At 38.0% G+C, this 21341-nt stretch overlaps 1 protein-coding gene across 10 annotated transcripts in view; it reads left to right on the forward strand.

Annotated features, from left to right (window-relative positions):
• The window catches only part of LOC143893518 (uncharacterized), a 77443-nt gene that overhangs the window by 47847 nt on the left and 8255 nt on the right, over positions 1-21341 (forward strand). For 9 of the 10 annotated variants that reach the window (XM_077399003.1, XM_077399002.1, XM_077399008.1 and 6 more), the window contains 3 exons: positions 7513-7632; positions 10788-11062; positions 19482-19598. In XM_077399003.1, coding sequence (XP_077255129.1) covers positions 7513-7632; positions 10788-11062; positions 19482-19598 — 512 coding nt within the window. The remainder of the gene's footprint in view (positions 1-7512; positions 7633-10787; positions 11063-19481; positions 19599-21341) is intronic. The other variant, XM_077399009.1, reaches the window with a different exon arrangement.

The following is a 21341-nucleotide window of genomic DNA, read 5'->3' on the forward strand; positions in this document are numbered from 1 at the left end:
TAGTTTGACTTTTGACTAATCAATCCTAAGTGTGATTGCAATGGGATAGTCAAATACCGATTGAACTTAGACTTAATCGACGTGTTTTTGCACAAAACGACAAAATCTGACAGAAAAAAGTGTCGCTCTGCCCCACGAAGCGAGATGTTAACAGTTAAAGTTGACAACTACATTCACTTGACGTGTAGGATCTATATGTTACAGCCACATGCGGTAATGTAGCACTTCATAAAGTGTCTAGACATTGGACACATGCTGTAATTTAATCTTCAAATTAAAAATTACCGTACACACACACACACAACACACGAGGGGGGGGGGGGTGCAAGGGAGGCCTTCGGCACCCCCCTCCCCGCGTGTGTGTGTGTATGTGGTAATTTTTAATTTGAAGATTAAATTACAGTATGTGTCCAATTACTGCCTCCACGCATACATATTTTCCACGTAAAACGAGGTGTAGGTTTTTTTTATTAATTAAACACCGAATAAAGACACACCTTAGGATTGACTAGACAAGGTCCAAAGTGTTTTTCTTAGTTTCTTCCTTTGACCACCCATCTCCTAGAATAGACTAAAAAACGCCCTAGTCAAAAACTAAAACACAAAAATGCTCAGGATCGGCCAGTCAAACTAAGAAGTGACCGTGCTCCGCCGCCCTTTGACCATAACACACACATACAGAACATCCTCCACACATATAATTTGGATACGTGATATTTATACTAGCGTATATTAATATTAAAGGCCTGATTTAAAAAAAATGTGAATTTAGTTTTAATGAGAGATAAAAAATGAACGAAAAAAATGATTCAATTAATCTAGCAATATTTATTTGTTTTGACAAGATTCAGTATTCGACCGCGTATTAATTGAGTCATTTTAGTGAATCTTAATTTGCCTGACTTCACGATTGATATAGTAATAATATAGCAATATTTATTTGCCTTGACAGTATTCAGTTATTGGCCTAACTAAAATTGAACCGTCTTAATAAATCTCTTTGAAAACTTTTTTGATCAATATAGATGTATATAGTAGTGACGAGATTCTCTTAACTTATATTCCCTGTAGCTAACAATAAGAGAAAATGAAGAACGTCCTGTGCGCCGTTCGCGTTGGCAGGTCAACTCGCAACCCGCGGAAAGTTTACACGCTTGCAAGATAAACACTCGCGCGCAATTTGTACGTAAGCCCATCGCGAATTTGCTACCTTGGATTGAGCTCGGAATTGCAGGTGTATCTTGCAGCCGCTAAATTTATCCTGTCTCGAAGTCAGCCGAAACCTGCTCAGAAACTAATAGCACGCTGACCCGAATCTGGTTCGAAATCACCAAGTCCTGTCGGAGACAGGGAACCCCGACGGGGATATAGTAGAGGCGTAGTAAATTCGATTGGATCTTCACCCTTCGTCGGCGCGAAGCTAATTAAATTGCATAAGGTAAACTCCGTCCGGCGCGGCGACTGATTGAATAAGTGTTACAGCAATTCTGGATCAATTTTTAGCGTGACCCATTTCACTTGAAACCTTAACCGACGAGAGGAGCTTTCTGGAACGGTCCAATCCTCTCGTGCGTAGATCTCGTCGGACGATTTATTATCTCGCAATTGGTGCGCGCGAAGTAGAGTTCAGTCACGGCACAAGTGAACCGACGAATAAAGCTCGCAGAATTGCACGGAGAGAAAACCTACATTTTACAGAAATTGAAGAGCACCGAACAGTTTATTTTTTATCTAACCGTAAGAGATTGTGTGCTGGTAAGCTGACAGTATAAGCACAAGCAGTACCAAATATAAACTTGCTGACAGACACTATTGATAAATAAAAAACGAGACTGTCTGTCTGTTAAATACGTGAAAACGTAGATTTATTCTTATATGCAACGTGTTTTTTAACGCTCTATTTTGCGCACCAAGCGTTAAATGATTTGGTATTCAATAATAAATTTTTCATATCTATGCGCCAAGTATCAACATGTATTATGATTGATATAGTCGGAAAAATGGCGGTTATCGAAACATCGCTAATGCATCTTGATACACGTAATACTGCCGATTTTTCAAACATTTTTTAAAGATAGTTTGATACCGTGTATGAGGCAACACACCGAATGGATGACGGCTCAGATAGTGGTGTGTTTTCATTACCAAAATAATATCAAGCGTTATACATGCAGTCGCGGTTTCGAGCGGAACAGGCATTACCGATGCGAACTCGACTAATTAGAGAAGCGAGAGCGCTGCAATTAGCGAGCCGGTTTACATTGACTGCCTATTGCGTTTCATATTTGAAACGGGAAATGCTTAAAGCTGCAAGATTAATCTTTAACGTGAAACCGAAATCCCCGTTAACCTTAGACCTAAGGTAGGACGCATATCAAATGCTAGCTGTCGAGTAATGTTTAACGCTGCCTATTTCTTCGCTATGAATAATTATGACGCGTCTATACCGCTTAGGCATGATGTGTTTGCGTTGAAGATGCTTTGCAGAATATATTTAATTAGCGTTAAAGCATATATGATGCCTAGTACGGTATCGTATCGTACGGTAGCGTGCCTATAACATCGTACCTCGGAATACGTAGAAATAAGTGAAAGCTTTCAGGTTATAATGCAACACAGAATCATGTCGGAATGGGAAGAGGTATATAATGAAACTGAAAGAGATTTTAATGTTGTTTTTATTCTCTTGAAAAATCAGCGTAATTCCATACGTACAACACTACGTAATTTTCTTTTTATTGCACGCGATACTCTTTTGTTGATATTTGTTTATTAAAGTATTCATTTTATTCTATACTTTTCTTGCTCGATGTTAAAAGTTGAGTTAAATTTGCGCATAATAATTACGTATAATTTTCAAAGTTGGGTGAAAAACGGTTGATTCAAAAATCAAAAAGATTTAATTCAAAATGCGAAAGATAAATCGTCTCGCTCAATACGGAAATAATTGCGCAAACAGAATTTACATCCTAACTCCGTAAATCGAGAAAACGTTTGCCATCTCGCTCTAATTTAAAACGTATAAAAATATAATCAACCGGTTTTAATTCTCTCATTGAAAATTTCTGTAACTGACTAAAAACAAATTTGTTTTCCGTTCCCGGCGACGATAACGAACAAAATAATTTCGTCGCTCAATGTATGCGCAAGACTAACGATTCATAAACGAGACTGTAAAACGTTCCGCGACCATTTGTGTCATGAAAAAACGATCCACGTTTACTTCCTGAATTAATACAGAAGCGGCGGCGCAGGGTGGAAAATTTTTACGATCATATATATTCTGGCATTAAAATGGAACTTTTTTCCGCGCGCGGACGCGGCCATGGATTTAGATTTATGTTCCATTGACTCGATGCTTCCAGTTCGACTTTAATTCTTAATGCGTTCTATTTCGCGCGTCAATCTCCGTGCAATTCACACAGATTCGCGAGATCGGCGAGAGGCAGAAGCTAAGCACGACTCGAGGCTGTCGATGAAATATGCTCCACCGCGCTATCGATGAATATTTCCTGGGGCATATATGTTAAAAGCGGTTTAATCCCGCGCGACAAGCTTAACTCTCAAGATAGATACACGACGGTCGCCTTATTATTTCACGAAATTCTTATAATAAGCATAAAAGAAAGTTTAACTCTCAACTCTGCTAACGACTAAATATGATTAACATAATTATTTGTCATATTGACAGATTAGAATGCTCATGACAACTTTTTATTTCACTCGTTTTAATTAATTTCGTCAACAATTTAATTTATAAATCATTTTATTCATCTTTTTCTCGTGATAATTATAAAAGCGGTGAAAAAGTATTTAAGAGAGAAGAACGTATTTTTTTCTTGAACACTTTATGAAACATCTATGATGGAGTTGATGTCGTTTACGGCAGTTGCGAGTTAATACTGCACAGAGTTTTACGGGTTTTCTACTTAAACTACGCTAAAGCGCAGAAATCCGTCGATATATTATTCCTAGCAGTCTGTAAATAATTCAGGAAAGCGCAACTTTAAAGAATATAGTTACCTTAGAATCTAAGGCTTAGATTGTCTCGCTTATAAATGCATATAAATGCAAACACGGTTCATTTTTTCATATTATTGCGACGATTATAAAGACGACGATAATGCACCGGATTATTGCGTATGTACAAACTAACGGGTGTCGCCGTAATATCTGAAGATTAGAAATTAGAATCCTCAGAAAAAAGAGCGCGCCGATTTTACTCATCACTACGAAAAGGGGCCACCGTCTTGTTCTGGATCTCCGTCCGATCGATTTATTCCCAACAAAAATTCCCCTTTTCGTTCAACAAACACTTCCAGCAGCTTGGTTTGAAAGCAAATCACCGCCTCTCTCTCAATCGCTTCAAGTCGCTTAAAAACTTATAGCCCCACCTCAATTACTTCCTTAAATATATATACACGGCACTTTTCAAGCACAATACTGAAGACTTTATGCAAAGGAGTTTATAATGCCAGCCGCTTGAGTTGTTACATTAGCGATTTATTACGGGTGAAAAGTCACTGCTATTGGTGCAACGAGGTAGGGCACCGCTCTTTATGTCGTCTGCTCAACCGTCGTTTTTTGCCTCAAGCTTCGCGATATTATTTTGTCCCATTTGTATCGTTTATACATTGTGTTCACCTGCAGTTATCTTGCTGTTATGAGTGCAAAATGAATTTTTCACCGTTTGGTCATGTTTTACGCTTGTTTTCAAGACAGAGATCGATGTGGCACTTTCATTGAAACTTGAAATAAGAGTCAGTTTATACGCGGAGCATTGAACTGGCGTCCGTTAGATCAGCTTTGAACGTTGTACCTCCTCGCACTAATGGCAGATTAAAAGAAGTAACTACCGATTAAGACGATGCCTTGCACAGTGCATATCAATGCTTTTCATCACGATTACCGAGTCACGAAGACGCTTATAGTCTACCCGAAATGCTTTCAAGTAGAGCCGGAGCAGCGCGTCGTATCGCGCAGAAAAAATTGCATCGAAAAATAAATTATGTACCTACGTTGGAGAGAAGCACTGGCGGTAAATATTTGCCCATACGAACCCCCCTCTAATTACTTTCTCCTCCGCATATATTATACAGGTCATCCTCCTGAGTAAATCCTTCAGAAGGTTTTAGTCGTCGCTCATTGTTTATTAAAAAGTTATGAACAAATATAACTGCAAAATATATAACACTTTGTATTAGTGCTTAGGGAAGTAATTTGCTGATATGTGTGCATAAACAGCACTATAATACAAAGTGTTTATTTCTCAAACTTTTTGTTAATAATTTTTTAATAAATACCGAGTTACGGCTAAAACTATATAAAAAAAAGTATTCCAATAGTTGATCCTGATTGTACGTCAAATGTAGAAATTCGTGGAACAACATGTTAATCGTTTCGAGTTTCTCGATACACTGAATATTTTCATTTCCTGACAATGTACGAATAATGATAACCTTTATGAAGGTTGATATGTAAACATATCGTAATAATGAGAAGTATTTTTTTAAGGAACAAATTTATATTAAAGCTATATATCGTATAAAGGTTCCTTATACGGAATAATGAATTAAATTAGATCAGATTTTTTTAAATTTCTTTTGTTTATAACTTTTTTAATAAACAACGAACGACGGCTAAAACCTTCTGAAGGTTATTCAGGAGGATGACCTCTATAATATATGTGAAAAAGAAAGTTATTGGGGAGAGGGTCGTAAGGGTAAATATTTACCGCACTGGCTGCTGAACGTTTTTTTTTTTTTTTTTTTTTTCCCCATGGAAAAAAAATTTTTTGTTGCTTCCGCGATACAACAGCGCGATTTACGCTGTAAAATTGGTGATGCGAAAATTCGGACGAAAGCGTGCTCCAAAAATATTTTTAATGGAGAATGAGGAACGTGAAAATAGCCGGCATAATAATGAGATTAAAACAAATTCCTTTTAAAGTTCACATTTTTTTAAATTTAACATGTTTTATTTTTAATTGGAAAAGATATTAATCTAATATGTTATTTGAATAAAACATGATTCAATTGATTTAAACACAATTTCGTAGATTGCTTTAAATTGAAAAGGATTTTGTGAGAAATTGGGTAAATGGTACAGATTCGTGGATATGCCGATTAAAATCAGCAATCGCCGTTTTAGTAACTGATGTTAAATAAATCTTCGTTATATTCTTTCGAAAAGTTTTATAATAACTTATCAGTCGCATTTTAACCAAAATCGCGGAATCTTCATGTCATGCCACTTATCCGAAATGCTTATAATTATCTTACTCGGTCTTACGTAAAAAATGTATGAGCGTATATCCTCGAGATAAGATTAATATCTCCGTTATCGATTTTGTGGAAATCACCATTTCGTCCGAGCCGATTCTCGAATCGCCTCCGAATTTGATTAGCGTTTACTATTAGCGTCTCGAATATACGATGAACTTTGACGTGTAAGTATTTCCATCGTAGCCCGAGCATCAACCCCTGAGTCTGGAAACGACATGACCGCGATGTGAGATACGATGTCTATATTTGTCGGTAAGAATCGAAGAGGCGCGTTTTGCAGACCGTATCCCCCAAATTGCGTTTAAATTCTTCCCCCTAAGTCAATCGAGATAGATAACGACAGCATAGCAACGTAGATTGCAAAATGAGAAACGTCTCAGTTGTTCGAGAGACGTCAACGTAAATAAACAAGGGGCAGTGGGATGAAGGTGCTACATTACGAGGAGACCTGTTCTGTCATTATGCCGCGGTGAATCGCGTTTCTTTTCTCTGGACAAAAAGCGCGACATTTTTATGTTGTAATCATCATCACGTCGTTATGCTGGTTGCCCTAGAAGTACCGCGCTTCCTTTAACACGCCTAAAAAATTCTAATACAGTTTTTTACTTTTACTTCGCGAAAGACATCAGAAATTAATGTTAAAATGAATTTGACATATGGCAAACTTTAAATTGAAAATTATCTCTTTGACTTTGAAAACGAGCATTTTTTTAGCTCAATGTTTTTCTCTCGATATCGATACGTTGCTTTTGGAATTTAACGTTGAATATTTCAAAAAGTCAAGCTTCAGATTATAAATGATCGAAATTCAATCTAATGCATCTTCTCTTCTGGAGCAAATTGAAGGAATTCGATGTTTCATTCGAAGATATTTAGTTAAGGTGAAGAAATTGTTGCAAAGAAGAACTAACCATTCTTCTATCTAATCCATGAACTCTAACTGGCAATTCACCGAGAGATTTACGAGCAAGAGGAATCGCGTGGGACCTCCGGCGCATCCTGTAGTTCACTCTCGTCTCTGCAATTTTGTTCACAACACGGCACCCTTATTCGCTCGCCCCCGTCGGCCTCTCAACTTTTCTTATCACGTAGATCCCACGTGCATTAAACGTCACGCTTCTCGAGAGGCCGCGCTCGACTGCAATTATCACCGCCGTCGATCGCGCTTTCTCCTCCCCCCCCCCTCACTCCTGCCGATAACGTGATCAGAAACGACTGAAATTTCCAGCATCTGCACTGGTCGAGCCATCACGTGGACTCCTTAGACAGCGGCGGAGCTTTAGGCTGGCCGAGAACCTCGAGGCCGCGCGTCAACAGTGCCATCGACGTGGCCGGCTTCCTATCGCAGGTAAGTAATCGCGCCGGGAAAAATCCACGTAGAGAGATCGATGGATTATGTGAGGTGGACAGCCACGTCCTCAAAGCCTCGAACCCGCCGATCGATCTGCCGGCGCGATTTCGCTGCGACCTTTCCCAACCTCCCGCCCTCTCCCCGGAGCGAACGCAAAGCAACGCAAAGCTCGCGTCGCGTATATAGCGGCCGGCCGCGGCGCCGCGGCGTAACCATAACCCATGCGGCCAGTTTCCGATTATAGCAATCGAGATGATTGAAATCGGAAATCAGTGATCAGGACGAGTTCGAAGGATAGCGTTTAGCCTTAACTATTATACGCGGCGCGAGTCTTTACAATGACGTGTATAACTTTTTTCGAATCTATGCCTCGATCGACACTCGCGAGATTGAGAGGTAAAGTAATTCTGTAACATTTGGATACGCGCGTATCCTGGAACTCTCGAGCTGATTCATAATCTAACACGACATACGGGCGATTCGATACATGTCAATGCATATTTGAGACCGTTATTAAAAACAAGATACGGTAATAACGACCCATTGCAGACAGTACCATGTCCCAATTTTGGAGTTTTGGACATGCGTATTGCCTGGGAAGATACATAGTTTTCTAAAATTTAGTTCACTCAGATATTTAACACTTTCATTGCTAAACGGAATAAAAAACAATTACATCTTCGGGCCAAGGCTGTTTTTTGACCAGTTGCATGTAGTAATTTAACTTCAAAAGTTACTTTATTCATAAAAACAGTACAAATAGTTTTTAACATAAAAAGTAAAATTTTAAAATTAAATTGTAATATTAAAATTATTGTAATATTGGATTACAACAATTAAAATTAAAATAAAAAATAAATCTTAAAAACTTTAAAACCTTAAACCTCTTACAAATTTTAAAATCTTATAAACCTTAAAATCTTAAAACTTTGTAAATTTTATAACTTTAAATTTTATAACTGTCAGCTACACTTTTTTCAACTACATTTTTTTCTTTTTTAGTCTTCCTCGTATACATTTCAAGGCATTATTGTTTAAAACATGTGTTTTAAAACGTGTAAAAAATATGTTACTAAATTTCTATATTATTAAAATAAAAACTATAAGACTGCCAGGAAATAAACAAAACTTCTGCAAAACATCAGATATAGAACTATGAACACTTTCATGGTATTTACAAGAGCGTTTTTAGCCGTTGCTTTGTTAAACATAACGAGTGGCATATTCCCCCGAGTTGTCCTATTTTATTGCCAATTTTTACAGTATTTATGCTTTTCTATTTCTTTTTTTATATATAGCTTTTGACCTGATTACTCGGTGTATCATTTACGATACACCTGGCCTGCGTGGTTAGGTTCTAAATGTACTGTGTAAATGATACACGTCGCAGTGAGAGTGTTAATGATACTTAATTTAATTTAAATGACGAGAAAAAACCTGCGAATTTCTAAGGAATATGAAATAGCTAATGGGCTGATTAAACTTATCTTTCTTCTTTTTTCTCTTTTATTATCGGCTAACATTGAATTTTAATAACACCATATTAGATGTAGAATCACCGAGCAGCGTGTCGCGTCTCTTGTTCTTGTGGAAATTGAAGATCAAGTTATACCAGCCTGCGAGGTAGATATAGCGGCTGCGTTGCAAGCTTTCGTACGCGAGTCTGTTCCAGTTACACGAAAGAAAAGTAGTCATTAAATCCAATAAGGCTAAGGAGAAGCAAGAATTCATTAATTCTTACGCAGTCTGCGTTTTCTTTCGCAAGACAAAGTTTGCGCGATTATCCGATAATTTATTATTATTAGGTATACCGCAACGACAGCTCACAGACCATTAATCCCGATCACCGACGACAAATTAGCCTCCAAAAATTGAAACTTTTTCCCCGCGTGTCGTTGAACAATCGCCCGTCAACGCTACCTCTCCCACTTTGCACGATTGTTACACGATTGTTATAATTTCAGATCGCGCGTTTCGGCATATATTGTTAACGTAACGCAACCAAGTCGAAGGGAATAACCATATCCCTCAGTGCGACAGTTATTTCAATAAATAATGAATACAAAAGAGTTCGTGCGAAAGAGATACCTCAAACGTCAAAGTTCAAGGTAGTCTGTGGCGAAGTGTAGTGCACCAGATGATCGATATGTTCGTGGATTACTTGTAAGGAAATGGACAAATTTATTTTCGCCGCATGAACGATGAGTGTATTACATTTACAAATCGCGTTTCTCTCATTCCAAGACGGCACTAAATGTCTATAATACGTACTATTTGTCGTACACACTTTGTAAATTTTATATACAAATATATTTTCTATATATATTACATGTAATTTTCACATTATATTGCGATACACCGACCACGCGATTGGCATAATACTACTAACGACAATTGACTCTCGCAATTGGCACAGTACTAGCACAGTTCTACCGTTAATAATACATGATTCTGCTTGGTGTTCTTCAAGGTCGATATTACACACGCGATTTGCTGCATTCAGCGTATTGTTCTTTGCTACAGCACGAGGAATTGACAGAATGTCTAAAATATCCGGATAACCAATCGTTCCCAATTTCTGACAAATTACAAATTTAAGACAAATGTATAAATTAATATCGCGGAGTGCTTCTCGCATTATATATTGCTGCGTTTTATCATTCCTGCGATTCGGTACGTCCTCCAGGATTCACGGGTGATCAGTCCGAATTTGCTTCGTTGCGTTGTTAACGTAAAATCGATTATCCCGCAAAAAGTACACACACCAGAACGAATATCGTGTTGCCGTTCGAGATTTTTAATCTGTATTTCGAAGATCGAAGTTAGTGTATATCGTGCACGAAGGAGGAGAAGCACAGTACACATTTTACAACACCGTGATAAACATATTTCGTTCAAGGAAACGTTATACTGCTCAATTCAAACGTTATACTCTTCTCCCGCGTTCTACTTACGCGTCACTGTCTTATGCTATCACATTACACTCGTAATGTATTACACTAAATAGTGCACAACGTAAAACAGTGTCCATGAGAAATGTATTTCTCTATGTTATGTTAATTCTTCTATAAAAAAAGAAAAAAAAGAAAACTTTAGAAACATCATCCTAAACGTGGTTTGCTCTGAATACGTCCCACGTTTTGTGCTTTCAGGAATTTCTGCGACGCCACGGGTCTACATCCAAATTGTGTCGTAAGGTTCGCAGTGCAGATAACTTACCTCTCGCGTCAACGAATCGCCAACAGGACTCGCGAAGAGACTTCAAGGACGAGAGCACCGAGGGTGACCGAGAATCCTTCCTGAAACCAAATCAGGATGACAAGTCCGAGGATCAGGACTCGAGGAGGCAGAGCAGTCTCGAGAGCACAACGAAGGACAATATAGAAACGTCGCTATTAGATCCCGGTCATCAGCAGCCTTCTTCAAGGTGAAGTAAATTTATGGAGTCGTTGCACACACCGATTTTCAGTTCTTGCTTATCCTTCGACCCGATATTTCAGCGTCCGACGCTAAAAGCGTGCATATCATGGGCACAAAATAATCATCAGCCTATTCTATAACGTAGACTGTTATAGAGAGAACTAAAATTAATTTTACCATATTTCAACGTATCTTTGTCAGCTATTTCAGTATTATTCAATATTATATTCAATATTATTCTGCTATTTTTTTCAGAAGAGGTTTTACACGCTCATAGCAATTATGACTAAGGGAACATTCAAAACACATAATATTTGATCTTCTAACAATAGAAATGCAATATTCACAACAGACTGAACTAACTGTCCGCAACGGTTAAACCATAATACGTAGACCTTATGCATGTTACATGCAGTTAAGTGTAATTTAATATTATCTTGTAAGCGCAAGGCGAAGTAGACTCTCTAAGAAATTCGCATTTGCCATTTGCAGCATGGAGACGATACCCTTATAATTCAACGACTTGGACAGATACCCTTCTTTATGCTGTTTCGCCAATAATATTCTATTATATGTGGTATCTCTCAAAAGTATCTATTACGATTGTATACGGATGAGATAATAGAAGAACGATAAACGTTCCCGTTTGCCGGAGATTCGCGTCCCAATCCGAAAAATAAATTCGTGTCGATCGTAGAACGCAAAATGCTCTCTGCATCATGATTTTAGATGAACGATGTCCTGTCCCCGCCCCCCGACACTCTCCTCGTTCTCTTGTAATTTATTATCACGCCACAAGCGTTTTTTGCTCGCAAATTTCTAAAACGGTTTTACGAGCACTTGTATAATACAATAAAGATCGCCGAAATAGCGCTCCTCCATCATAGGGATGCGCATGTATATATGTACAGTTCTCGTCGACATGTACGTTCGCGTACGTGTAGTGCATTTCAATTATTGCACCAAAAGAGCATGTTCGTTTTATAGTATTTTCGTAGGTATTTCGGTTGCATTCGCGCAAACAAGAATGTAATCGTAACGTTGCGTTGTACGGCAATTTTGTTTGGAAAATATTGTTCAAGTAAACGCTGAATAATAATAATTTTTATTCGCATTGCAAATTTGCGTTAAACCTACTCTGTTTTCGCAGCTTTCCACAAAGTCCTTCACGAGTCCAGGAAATCGTGAAATGGATATTTTGTGAATTGCGCGAGTCTCAATTTCAGTGACAGAAGGGAAAATCGGCTCCGAAGTCGAAGGAAATCTGTCATTAAAATTAAAATTGCAAATTGTGCGAGACATCCCCGTAAATTTCTCGTAATGGATGAATGTATTCAATGCATACAGATTTACCAATTTTATGAAGTTTTACGTTTGCCCGCGCGCGCTGCAATTGCCTTCTATATCAATTTTATGTTTTACACGTGTTCTTGCAACAATTATTGCGATTTTGCGAGAATTAAGCACATACGTTTCTGCAAAACTTTGCAATATGCGCGCCGGTAGTATTGGCAATTTCATTAAACATCATCATTGCACCGCCAAGAATACAACTTGCGTTCGTTCAACGTTAACACAATTTAACGTTCGCGTTTGTCGACATGTAAATCAAATTAAACATGGTATTCGTGCGCAAATATAATTCCAGGTCAAATACGAGAAATTTTTTGTTATGCGCGTTTTACGCGAGCTACGAAATTTTTACAATTAGCCGATTTAAATTTGAGAGGTATTGATATTAATAACAGTAAATGGATAATTATCCAATTCGACATAATTATCGATATTGTATATCATTAATATCAATTGTTATAAAGATATGACTAAAATCATTTGAAGAAGTTAATATCGAAGAAGATGCTATCGATACCAGCATCTCCGCTTTAATTTGCCCTATGGACGGTTTCGCTGCCGCTGCCACTCGGAGTGATCTATATAGTTGTTAGAAATGCAGATCGCCGGGTGGCGCGACTTATACACAGGGTAAACGCATCGACCTAGCCGTAGCAAGCGTCAGGTGCGCTCTCGCCCTCGAGCGATAATGACGGTCCGGGGAATTTAAACGCGGCGATACATCGTTGCGAGGGGACGTGACGGACTTCGATCCGCGATGCAAGCCCCCGCGCGGTCGGCCGGCCGGTTATCGATCACAATTTCAGTAGGCGATGCCCACTTGACCCGTGCCTCGCATGTAAATGACTCCGCTACTTACGACCCTTCCTGTTTGCAGTCGTTCGACCTTCTCGCTTTTCACAGCGCTCCGCGTCGCGCTGCGTGTATTCTTTACATCGCTATATCGTCAAGCGATTAGCATCGGCGAGGATATCGCCGGCGATCTTTGTGTCGGTCTCCGAGAAGAGTGCACGACGCCGCGACGTGCGTAGGACGTTTAACCCATTGACCGTCAAGAGAGGCAATAAAAAAAGTTATCCGAGAATATAATTAAATAGTTTACCTATATACTGAATAAGCTTCTCCCTCGTTTCTTTTTGTTGGATATTATCTTGGATGTGCGCAGGTGTCGAGAAATTATAATCAGCCGAATGATAAAAAACACAACTTTAATTTAATATAATTGGAATCAGTATTACAATGTCACGCTCGCATGTCTTCTCACGAACGAGAATTTCCTTATTAGGAAAAGAAAACTAGAAAATGATTAATTATCCCTCCGTGGTCACACTGGATCAATTTGATCCAACCTTATTTAGATCTAAATATCAGCTAAATACCTAGCTTAAAATGGAGCTTGGTCCGCCATCTACAAGAGTTCGAAGTATCCTCTATAGGTAGAGACCGTTAAAAAAAACAAATTTTTCGCGAACTTTTTTTATATGTTAAAAATTCCTGAAACACTTCTTTTTTTATAGCAATCAATTTAGCAATATCGCAAGTGCATTCGAGAATTTTTTCAACACAATCGGTGGATAAATGGTCAAATGGTGAACGATCAAAGTTCGTCTCGGGTCAAAATGACCCAGAGTGACTTCCTTGTTTGAAAAAATAGGTATGACCACGGAGGGTTATTGGATTTGACTTGGATTTTTAAGTACTCCTTACGAAAAAAACACCCAAGATTTTGGTGTTTACACCCAACTTTGGGTGTTTGCACTCCATTTTCGGTGTCAACGCCTAAATTTTCAGTGTTAACACCGACATTTGAATGTCGACACCCAAAGTTTTGGTGTCGACACTCAACTTTCGGTGTCATTTTTGGTATTTTTCTTGGCGTTAACGCTCAAATGGTGTAAACGCCATTTGGGGATCCAAAATTACGCTATTATTTTTTGGTGTTTTTTTGGGTGTTATTTAGGGTGTTTTTTTCGTAAGGGACATATTGAACTTAATCCCATTTCTAATTATAACGACTCATTTCCGGTACAGTATCGAATTATTAAAGTATATTTTACAAGTAAAGTAATTTTACATCACTTGTACCTTACTATAGGCCGCGGTTGTTCCAACCTGTTGGTAAACTAACTAACAGTTAAATCGTATATATGTCTTTGTTTTTCCTTTAAATTAGACAAAGATAGACATATGATTTAACTATTAGTTAGCTTACAAACAGGTTGAAACAATCGGCCCTATATCATTTATATTTTTATCCATAACATAAAATTGGTATTTTAATATTTTAACAATTATATTAATTGTATACCTACATAAAAAAATGCTACGGAACAATAAGTAACTATCAGTTTATATATAGAAAATTGAAATTAGAGCTCAGGTCAGAAAAATGTCAATCCTAAAAAGTTTATTCTTTATGAGTATTTCTTGATTTGGATTTTACTCTTAATATTCAAGGGTAAAATCAAATATTTATAATATAATATTATTCATTATTTTACATAGTTTTAATAATCTAAAGATTTTATGATCTTATTTACTTAATAAACGTAATTGTCAGAAATCATTAAATGGATCAATTTTTCGATCTTCCACTGCATGTCTATATTATTTGCTGAATGTTCGGAAAGGCTTTTGGTATATAAACACACACACATTAAATAGCTAATAAATCTATATTTCTATGAAGACAAAAAAAACAGAAATTGGATTTTTATTGTAACTTTATATACAGAGTTATAAATGAAGAAGAACGCAAGAATGAAATGAAACAATAACAAAATCGATATGTGACCTAAAAGTTGCAATAGGCAATAGCGAAGGTTAATATAGTTACTACAATACCTGTTTCATCATTGCAGCGTCTCATCTCGCTCGCTCCATCATAAATCGATCATAATTTCAGGATGCCATATCACCCGCTATGTATGCTAGAAGACCATTAATGAATTTCGCCATTTATAGTCATTCATTGTGTACGTTTCATTTTTTGCATTAGCTCGCAATAGCTCGCCGATATGATCATCTCGATTCAGTTAAGATGATTATAAAGGAAGCAATAATCAAATGGATCGCGATATCGCAATATGTAATCGAATGGCTTTTTGCATTCATAAATCTCTCATCCGTTTTGGTAATTATTTTACGCGCATATATCGTGCTTTTGCACATATTTCACGCCCCTCATTACATTACTTTATTAATTTATTAATTTCACAGCCGTTTTGTTAATAAAGCACAACGAAATTTTTTACAGAAATACAGATCTAATAATACCTACCTACTTTAAGTAAAAATTAGTCTCATGTTAGTTTCAAGAATTTATGAAAATATAATACAAGTATCTCTTTCTCCGTTTCCTTTTGGAAAAAATATATTTTATAAGCATAAAAATAATGTAATATTACAGAGACATATTTTTCGTTTTTATCCAAATATGTCGGAGCTTGATGTATACAGGGTATTTTGTGTTTTCTAACAAGTAACACTATCCAAGTATCACACACCGATCTTTATGAAACTGTGTAGGCATGTAGAACTTCGAAAAATATTTGTGTCGTGTTTTTTTTTCTCATAAAGCGTCTTAAGAGTAGAAACCACCCTCGAAATGGTTTCTCAATTCTATGTATAACAACTCTTTAGGCCATGCACGTTGCTGGTCGATTTTTCGTAAAAAAAAAAAGACCAGAAGACCCTGAAAACTCCTAGCGATAGTATTCTGGTGTAAAAACCATTCGACATAACGTATATAGGGTTTCAAAAAAATCTACGTGTGACAATTGAATAATGTTACTTGTAAGTAAGTGCAAAAAATGAAAAAAAATATTCCGGAGCTTATTTTAGGAAGAAAAGATCCTATAAATATACCTATGCTCTAAAACTCTAAACTGCTTTGTTTTCAAAATACAGGGTGTCAAAATTATGAAAAAAAAATTAATACAAATTTTGAAAATCTGGAAAATGTTTAAAGATATTTTATTCAAATTTGATATGCGTGTAGTATTAAGAACCATTTTCCAGTAGTGAGATGAAACATTTTTAGATCCATCAGGAGCGTGCGTGTAGGTAATTTTGCATTTTGAAAACGAAGCAATTTAGGGCATATGTTTTTATAGGACCTTTTCTTCCTAAAATACGCCATGAAATATCCCCTTTAATTTTTTGTACTTCGCTACGCTCTCATGACAACTTTTCGTTTCTTTTCGACAACATGTTGCACCGCCCAAGTTAGAATGTCTTTTCTCGGTACGCGGTTTGTGTGCGATTTAGCGGCAATCTTGCATGCGGCGGGAATATATTCCCGAGTATATATTTAGGTCATTTAAATTCTACAATCACGCGCACGCACGCCGCGCCGTTTAGATACGGCGCTCCGCGGCGAACGTCCTGTGCTCCCTTTTCCAAGCATCGCATTATTTCCATAATGTCAACGTTACATGCACACACGTGTCGCTATATACGCAGCCGCTGTACGAAGCTATGAATTATGAAAGCGCGGCGCGTACATGCGACATGTACGCAAACTTCCTTCCCTAGCCCCTAGCTTGATTTTGTCCGTAGTTACGCAAACCGTTTTTCTTGCCAGCTTTATCTCTCTTGACATTCAAAACTCTATCTCGCGATTACTATCGTCCGCCGAGCGACCATTACGAGCGAGAATGTTGTCTGGGTAAATTCACGCGGTATCTCCAATCGGTCTTCGACAAAAAACACCTACGACTTGAGATTTTATTCTTATTCGGAGAGCTGATGCAAAGCTATAATTGGAAGGACAGAGATTAATATACGCACTCTTTGATATTAAAAGTTTGCTCTTAATTCAGGCGACAATAATCACAGTAGGATGATGTGTAATGTTTGATGCACATAGATATTTTACTTGATGCAGAAATTATAGATTGGGATCGATGAGGGCTGTAATTCCGAAAAGGTCCACCCTCCGAATTTTACAAAATTCGGTAAAATAATCCCAAATACTGCCAAATAAACATATCTAAAAGATTTTATGTCACACGTGCATGGAAAGTGGCCTATTACGCACGCGACGCGCGCATGATAGGCCACTTTCCACGCACTTGCAACATAAAATAGGGTATGCAACACGTGCGTGAAGTTGAAAATTTCCGGGTGCGGTGACCGCACTCGCCTTCGGCTCGTGCGTCAACTCCGCACCCGTGAATTTTCATCTTTCAGCACTTGTTGCACAAATAACTATTTCCTAACGCGAGCGTGAAATGGGCCGCTTTTTGCGCTTGTTTTGAGTAAGCAAAACGATCCATTTCGTAACGATGACGTAAGCATTGAGAAATGGAGCCATTTCTTAACTGTGGAGAAATGAAATTGTAAAACAAGCGCGAAAAGCGGCCTGTTTCACGCTCTTGTTAGGAAAAATAGTATGAACAACTCGTGGAAAGAAGAGTGGTCGAACCCAAATGAGTGTGACGGTCAACTTTATACTCATTCAGAATCGACCACTTTTCCCACTAGTTGTACAATATACTATTTTGGCGCAGTTAAAGATTAATTGAGATAACGTTAAAATGATATAATTGTACATACATTAAGCTTCGATGATCTCTATATTTTTCTCTAAACAATAACCGTTAACAAGTAACAGCATGGGTGGGTGGAGGTGGATCTCAGTTTGTATGCGGAAAGTTGAAAATCCGTACAATGCTATCCAGAGAACCATCCACGCGAAGTGAGGTTCACTCCACCTCACCTACTTACAAAGCGAAACAAGGTCTATCATTATAATACGGTTCGAGTTTTCAACTTCCCACGCGAACCAAGGTTCATTCCCACCTACCTTTGCTTGCGGAGGAGGGACGGTAGCCCCTCCCCCACCTACATGTGTACTGTCTATACACACATATCAGCAAATTACTTCCCTTAGTACTGACACAAACTATTATATTTCTTGAACTATTTCGTTAATAACTTTTCAGGTTTCCAACTTTCCACGCGAAGTGAGTCCACCCCGCCCCATCTCCTGCTTACAGGGCGATACGAGGTCTATTGTTATATGATTCACGTTTATTATTTTAGTATTATCTTGGTTAATTTTCAATTGCGCCAAAAAACCTTTTAGATATGTTCATTTGGCAGTGTTTGTGATTATTTCACCAAATTTCATGAAAATCGGAGAGTGGACCTTTTCGGAATTATATCCTCGATGAGAAATTACCGTACTACTACCAATAATATATGAACTTTAATACTAGATTTTTTACTTTTGGTAATTAGCAAGTGATTGCATTATCAATTTCAATATCTATATATATATATATATATATATATATATATATAAAAACCAATAATATAATATAAATAATAGATTTTTATTTTTTATAGTTAGTAAGTAATTGCATTGTCAATCAATTTTTTCTTGATCGCCACATGAGATCATGAAGATTCAAGATTGGAAATTGAAGGTCCTTTTGTAGGTCAAATTTGAGCGCACGAGACTTAAGCGAATAATTTACATTTATCGGCCTCGTTTGTCGGCCAACTTCGACATGATTTGATTTCGTAGCAGTAGTTTGTAACTTTGTTCGCCGATATATAATATTTGCGAAATTACATATTAACTCTAGATCGCACAGCACCAGTCTTCCAGACCCAAACAAAATTTCGCTTGCTCGGAATTTTCTATTTTTGACTTTTGATATTTAGTTTTAACTTCATAACTTGACAAAAACAATACAACTTTTTGATATTATAAAACCTATTCAGGCATATTTCTAAATATCAAAACTTGAAAAGAAATAAAAATATTAATATGAACTAGAGTTACAGCCTATCAAAGTTACATGAGTTTCTGGGAGACCCATGGTGTGTGTTTTCGGGATGCACTGGAAGCTGTGTGTTCTAAAGTTAAACCATTCGGTAATTAAGTTTTTATACACAATTGTAAATATCGCACATGTGTAAGTACCCTCGCACAGAACGCGCGAATATCGAAACCCAGACACCACGCATGTTTAAACTTATGTACGTCTTAAAGATGTCTTTAAGACGTCTTACGATATGATGTCTTGACGTCATCAAGGATGATCGCGCTCGTGTTTCAGGGACTCCCCGGTGGCAGCTTCATCATTGGTCACCAGACGTTTCGGGGGATGGCGCACTGGCGGAAGCCACGAGTATGTCAGATGCCCCATGCGACAGCCTGCTTCCATGGACGAGCGGTAAAGATCCTTAATTTTATCAACTCTAAAAGCGCGAGAGGAATCGGTAGTCGTCGAACTTCGGCGCTCTCTCGTTCTTAATAACGATTCGAATGCAGGTGACTGAATTGCGGAATCTTTCCGTGATCATAATTGGCGAGCGTCTATAAAATGCATCGTCTCATGAATACCCAACAAACGATCAGTATATTTATAACCCAAAGTGCCTCCCGGAATCTATCGGTCATAAATCGCTGCAGATAACATCGTCTTGTCCCACGAATATCTCCTAGTTTGTTAAAAAAAAATAACGACTCGGTCGTGAGTTGAATCTTGTGCAAGGCCGACAATACCGTATTCACGTACACGCAATGAATCAAGTATCTGTAAGGCTCCTTTTATAGCCCATTTCTTACATAGATAGAACAAACGTTTCTTACATAGAAAGCCTGTTTCTTACATAGGAAATACATAGGACAAATGATGGATACCTACGCATTTTGCAAATCGCGTAGGATAAATGACAGATATGCAGATAAATTTCAGATACAGAGTTGCAAACTTTAAACAGTTTCCACATCACTTTCGATCGATTGCAAATATTTGTTTGATTACGCATTTTTTTAAATTTGTTTGCATTTGTTGAGGACCGAAAATGTTGATGCATATATACTAGGGTGGTGTGGGGTGATGTGCAACATGGGGTGATGTGCAACGTTTCCGATTCCTGGTCTGCATGTCGACATTTGACAGAACCGCATACTGCCATGTGTTTGTGTCGACAGTACCTTGTTTTAGATAAATAACTCGCGAGATATACCTAATGGCTGCGTTCAGCCGAAACTCCGCTAGCCTAGCAATCGTGAGCAGTCGCTCGTTTCCTCTCCTTTGACCTAATTAATGGATTAAAAGGTCTCCAAGGTAAAGAGCCTCTAGTCGATAGACTAATGTAGGTAAGGAAAGTCGGCAAATTGGATCCGTAACTTCGGAATAAGGATTGGCTCTGAGGAGCGGGGCGTGTCGGGCTTGGTCGGGAAGCGGGTTTGGCTGACGTGCCGGGCCTGGGCGAGGTGAACCGATCGGCGTTCTCGCGCCGGTCTCGGGGATCCGAGCTCGGTCCCGTGCCTTGGCCTCCCGCGGATCTTCCTTGCTGCGAGGCTTCCGTTTCCTCTCCTTTGACCTAATTAATGGATTAAAAGGAGAGGAAACGAGCGACTGCTCACGATTGCTAGGCTAGCGGAGTTTCGGCTGAACGCAGCCAATAGCACGCACCCTGATTTGCTGTACATACAAAAAGCGAGTTACGAGCTGAAAGTTTTTTTTGTTTTTCACATTCATAGTGATTTCGTAAATTGGTTTTAGTCATCTTATAGGTAAATATTTTTATACTGTTAGTTTTTCAAGTGCTTTTGATAATTCAAAGCGATTTTGTGATTTCCTTACATTGTGTTGGTGTCACGCCAGTCCGCGCAAAATAGCGTGTTTGGGGTTATGCAACACTTTTTTGGGGGTGATGTGCAACACTCATTTTTTGTTAGTTTATCGCTATTTTACGATTGAACATGTGTATATGAAATGTTTTAATGCATTTTTCAATGTGTTTAGTCATTATGCCACAAAAGTATAAAAATAAGCAGGCGCGGCGCTGTTCCGGTCAATTGCGAGCTAATTTTCAGATGATGAAAAATGAAGTTTTTTGCGTTTTTCCTTTCATTATATTAATTTTTAAGCGATAAATAAATAAGAAATCAAATAAAAAATGAT

This window comes from Temnothorax americanus, unplaced genomic scaffold (assembly GCF_048541705.1).
Source record: "Temnothorax americanus isolate GAGA-0224 unplaced genomic scaffold, ASM4854170v1 Scaffold120, whole genome shotgun sequence".
NCBI lineage: Eukaryota > Metazoa > Arthropoda > Insecta > Hymenoptera > Formicidae > Temnothorax > Temnothorax americanus.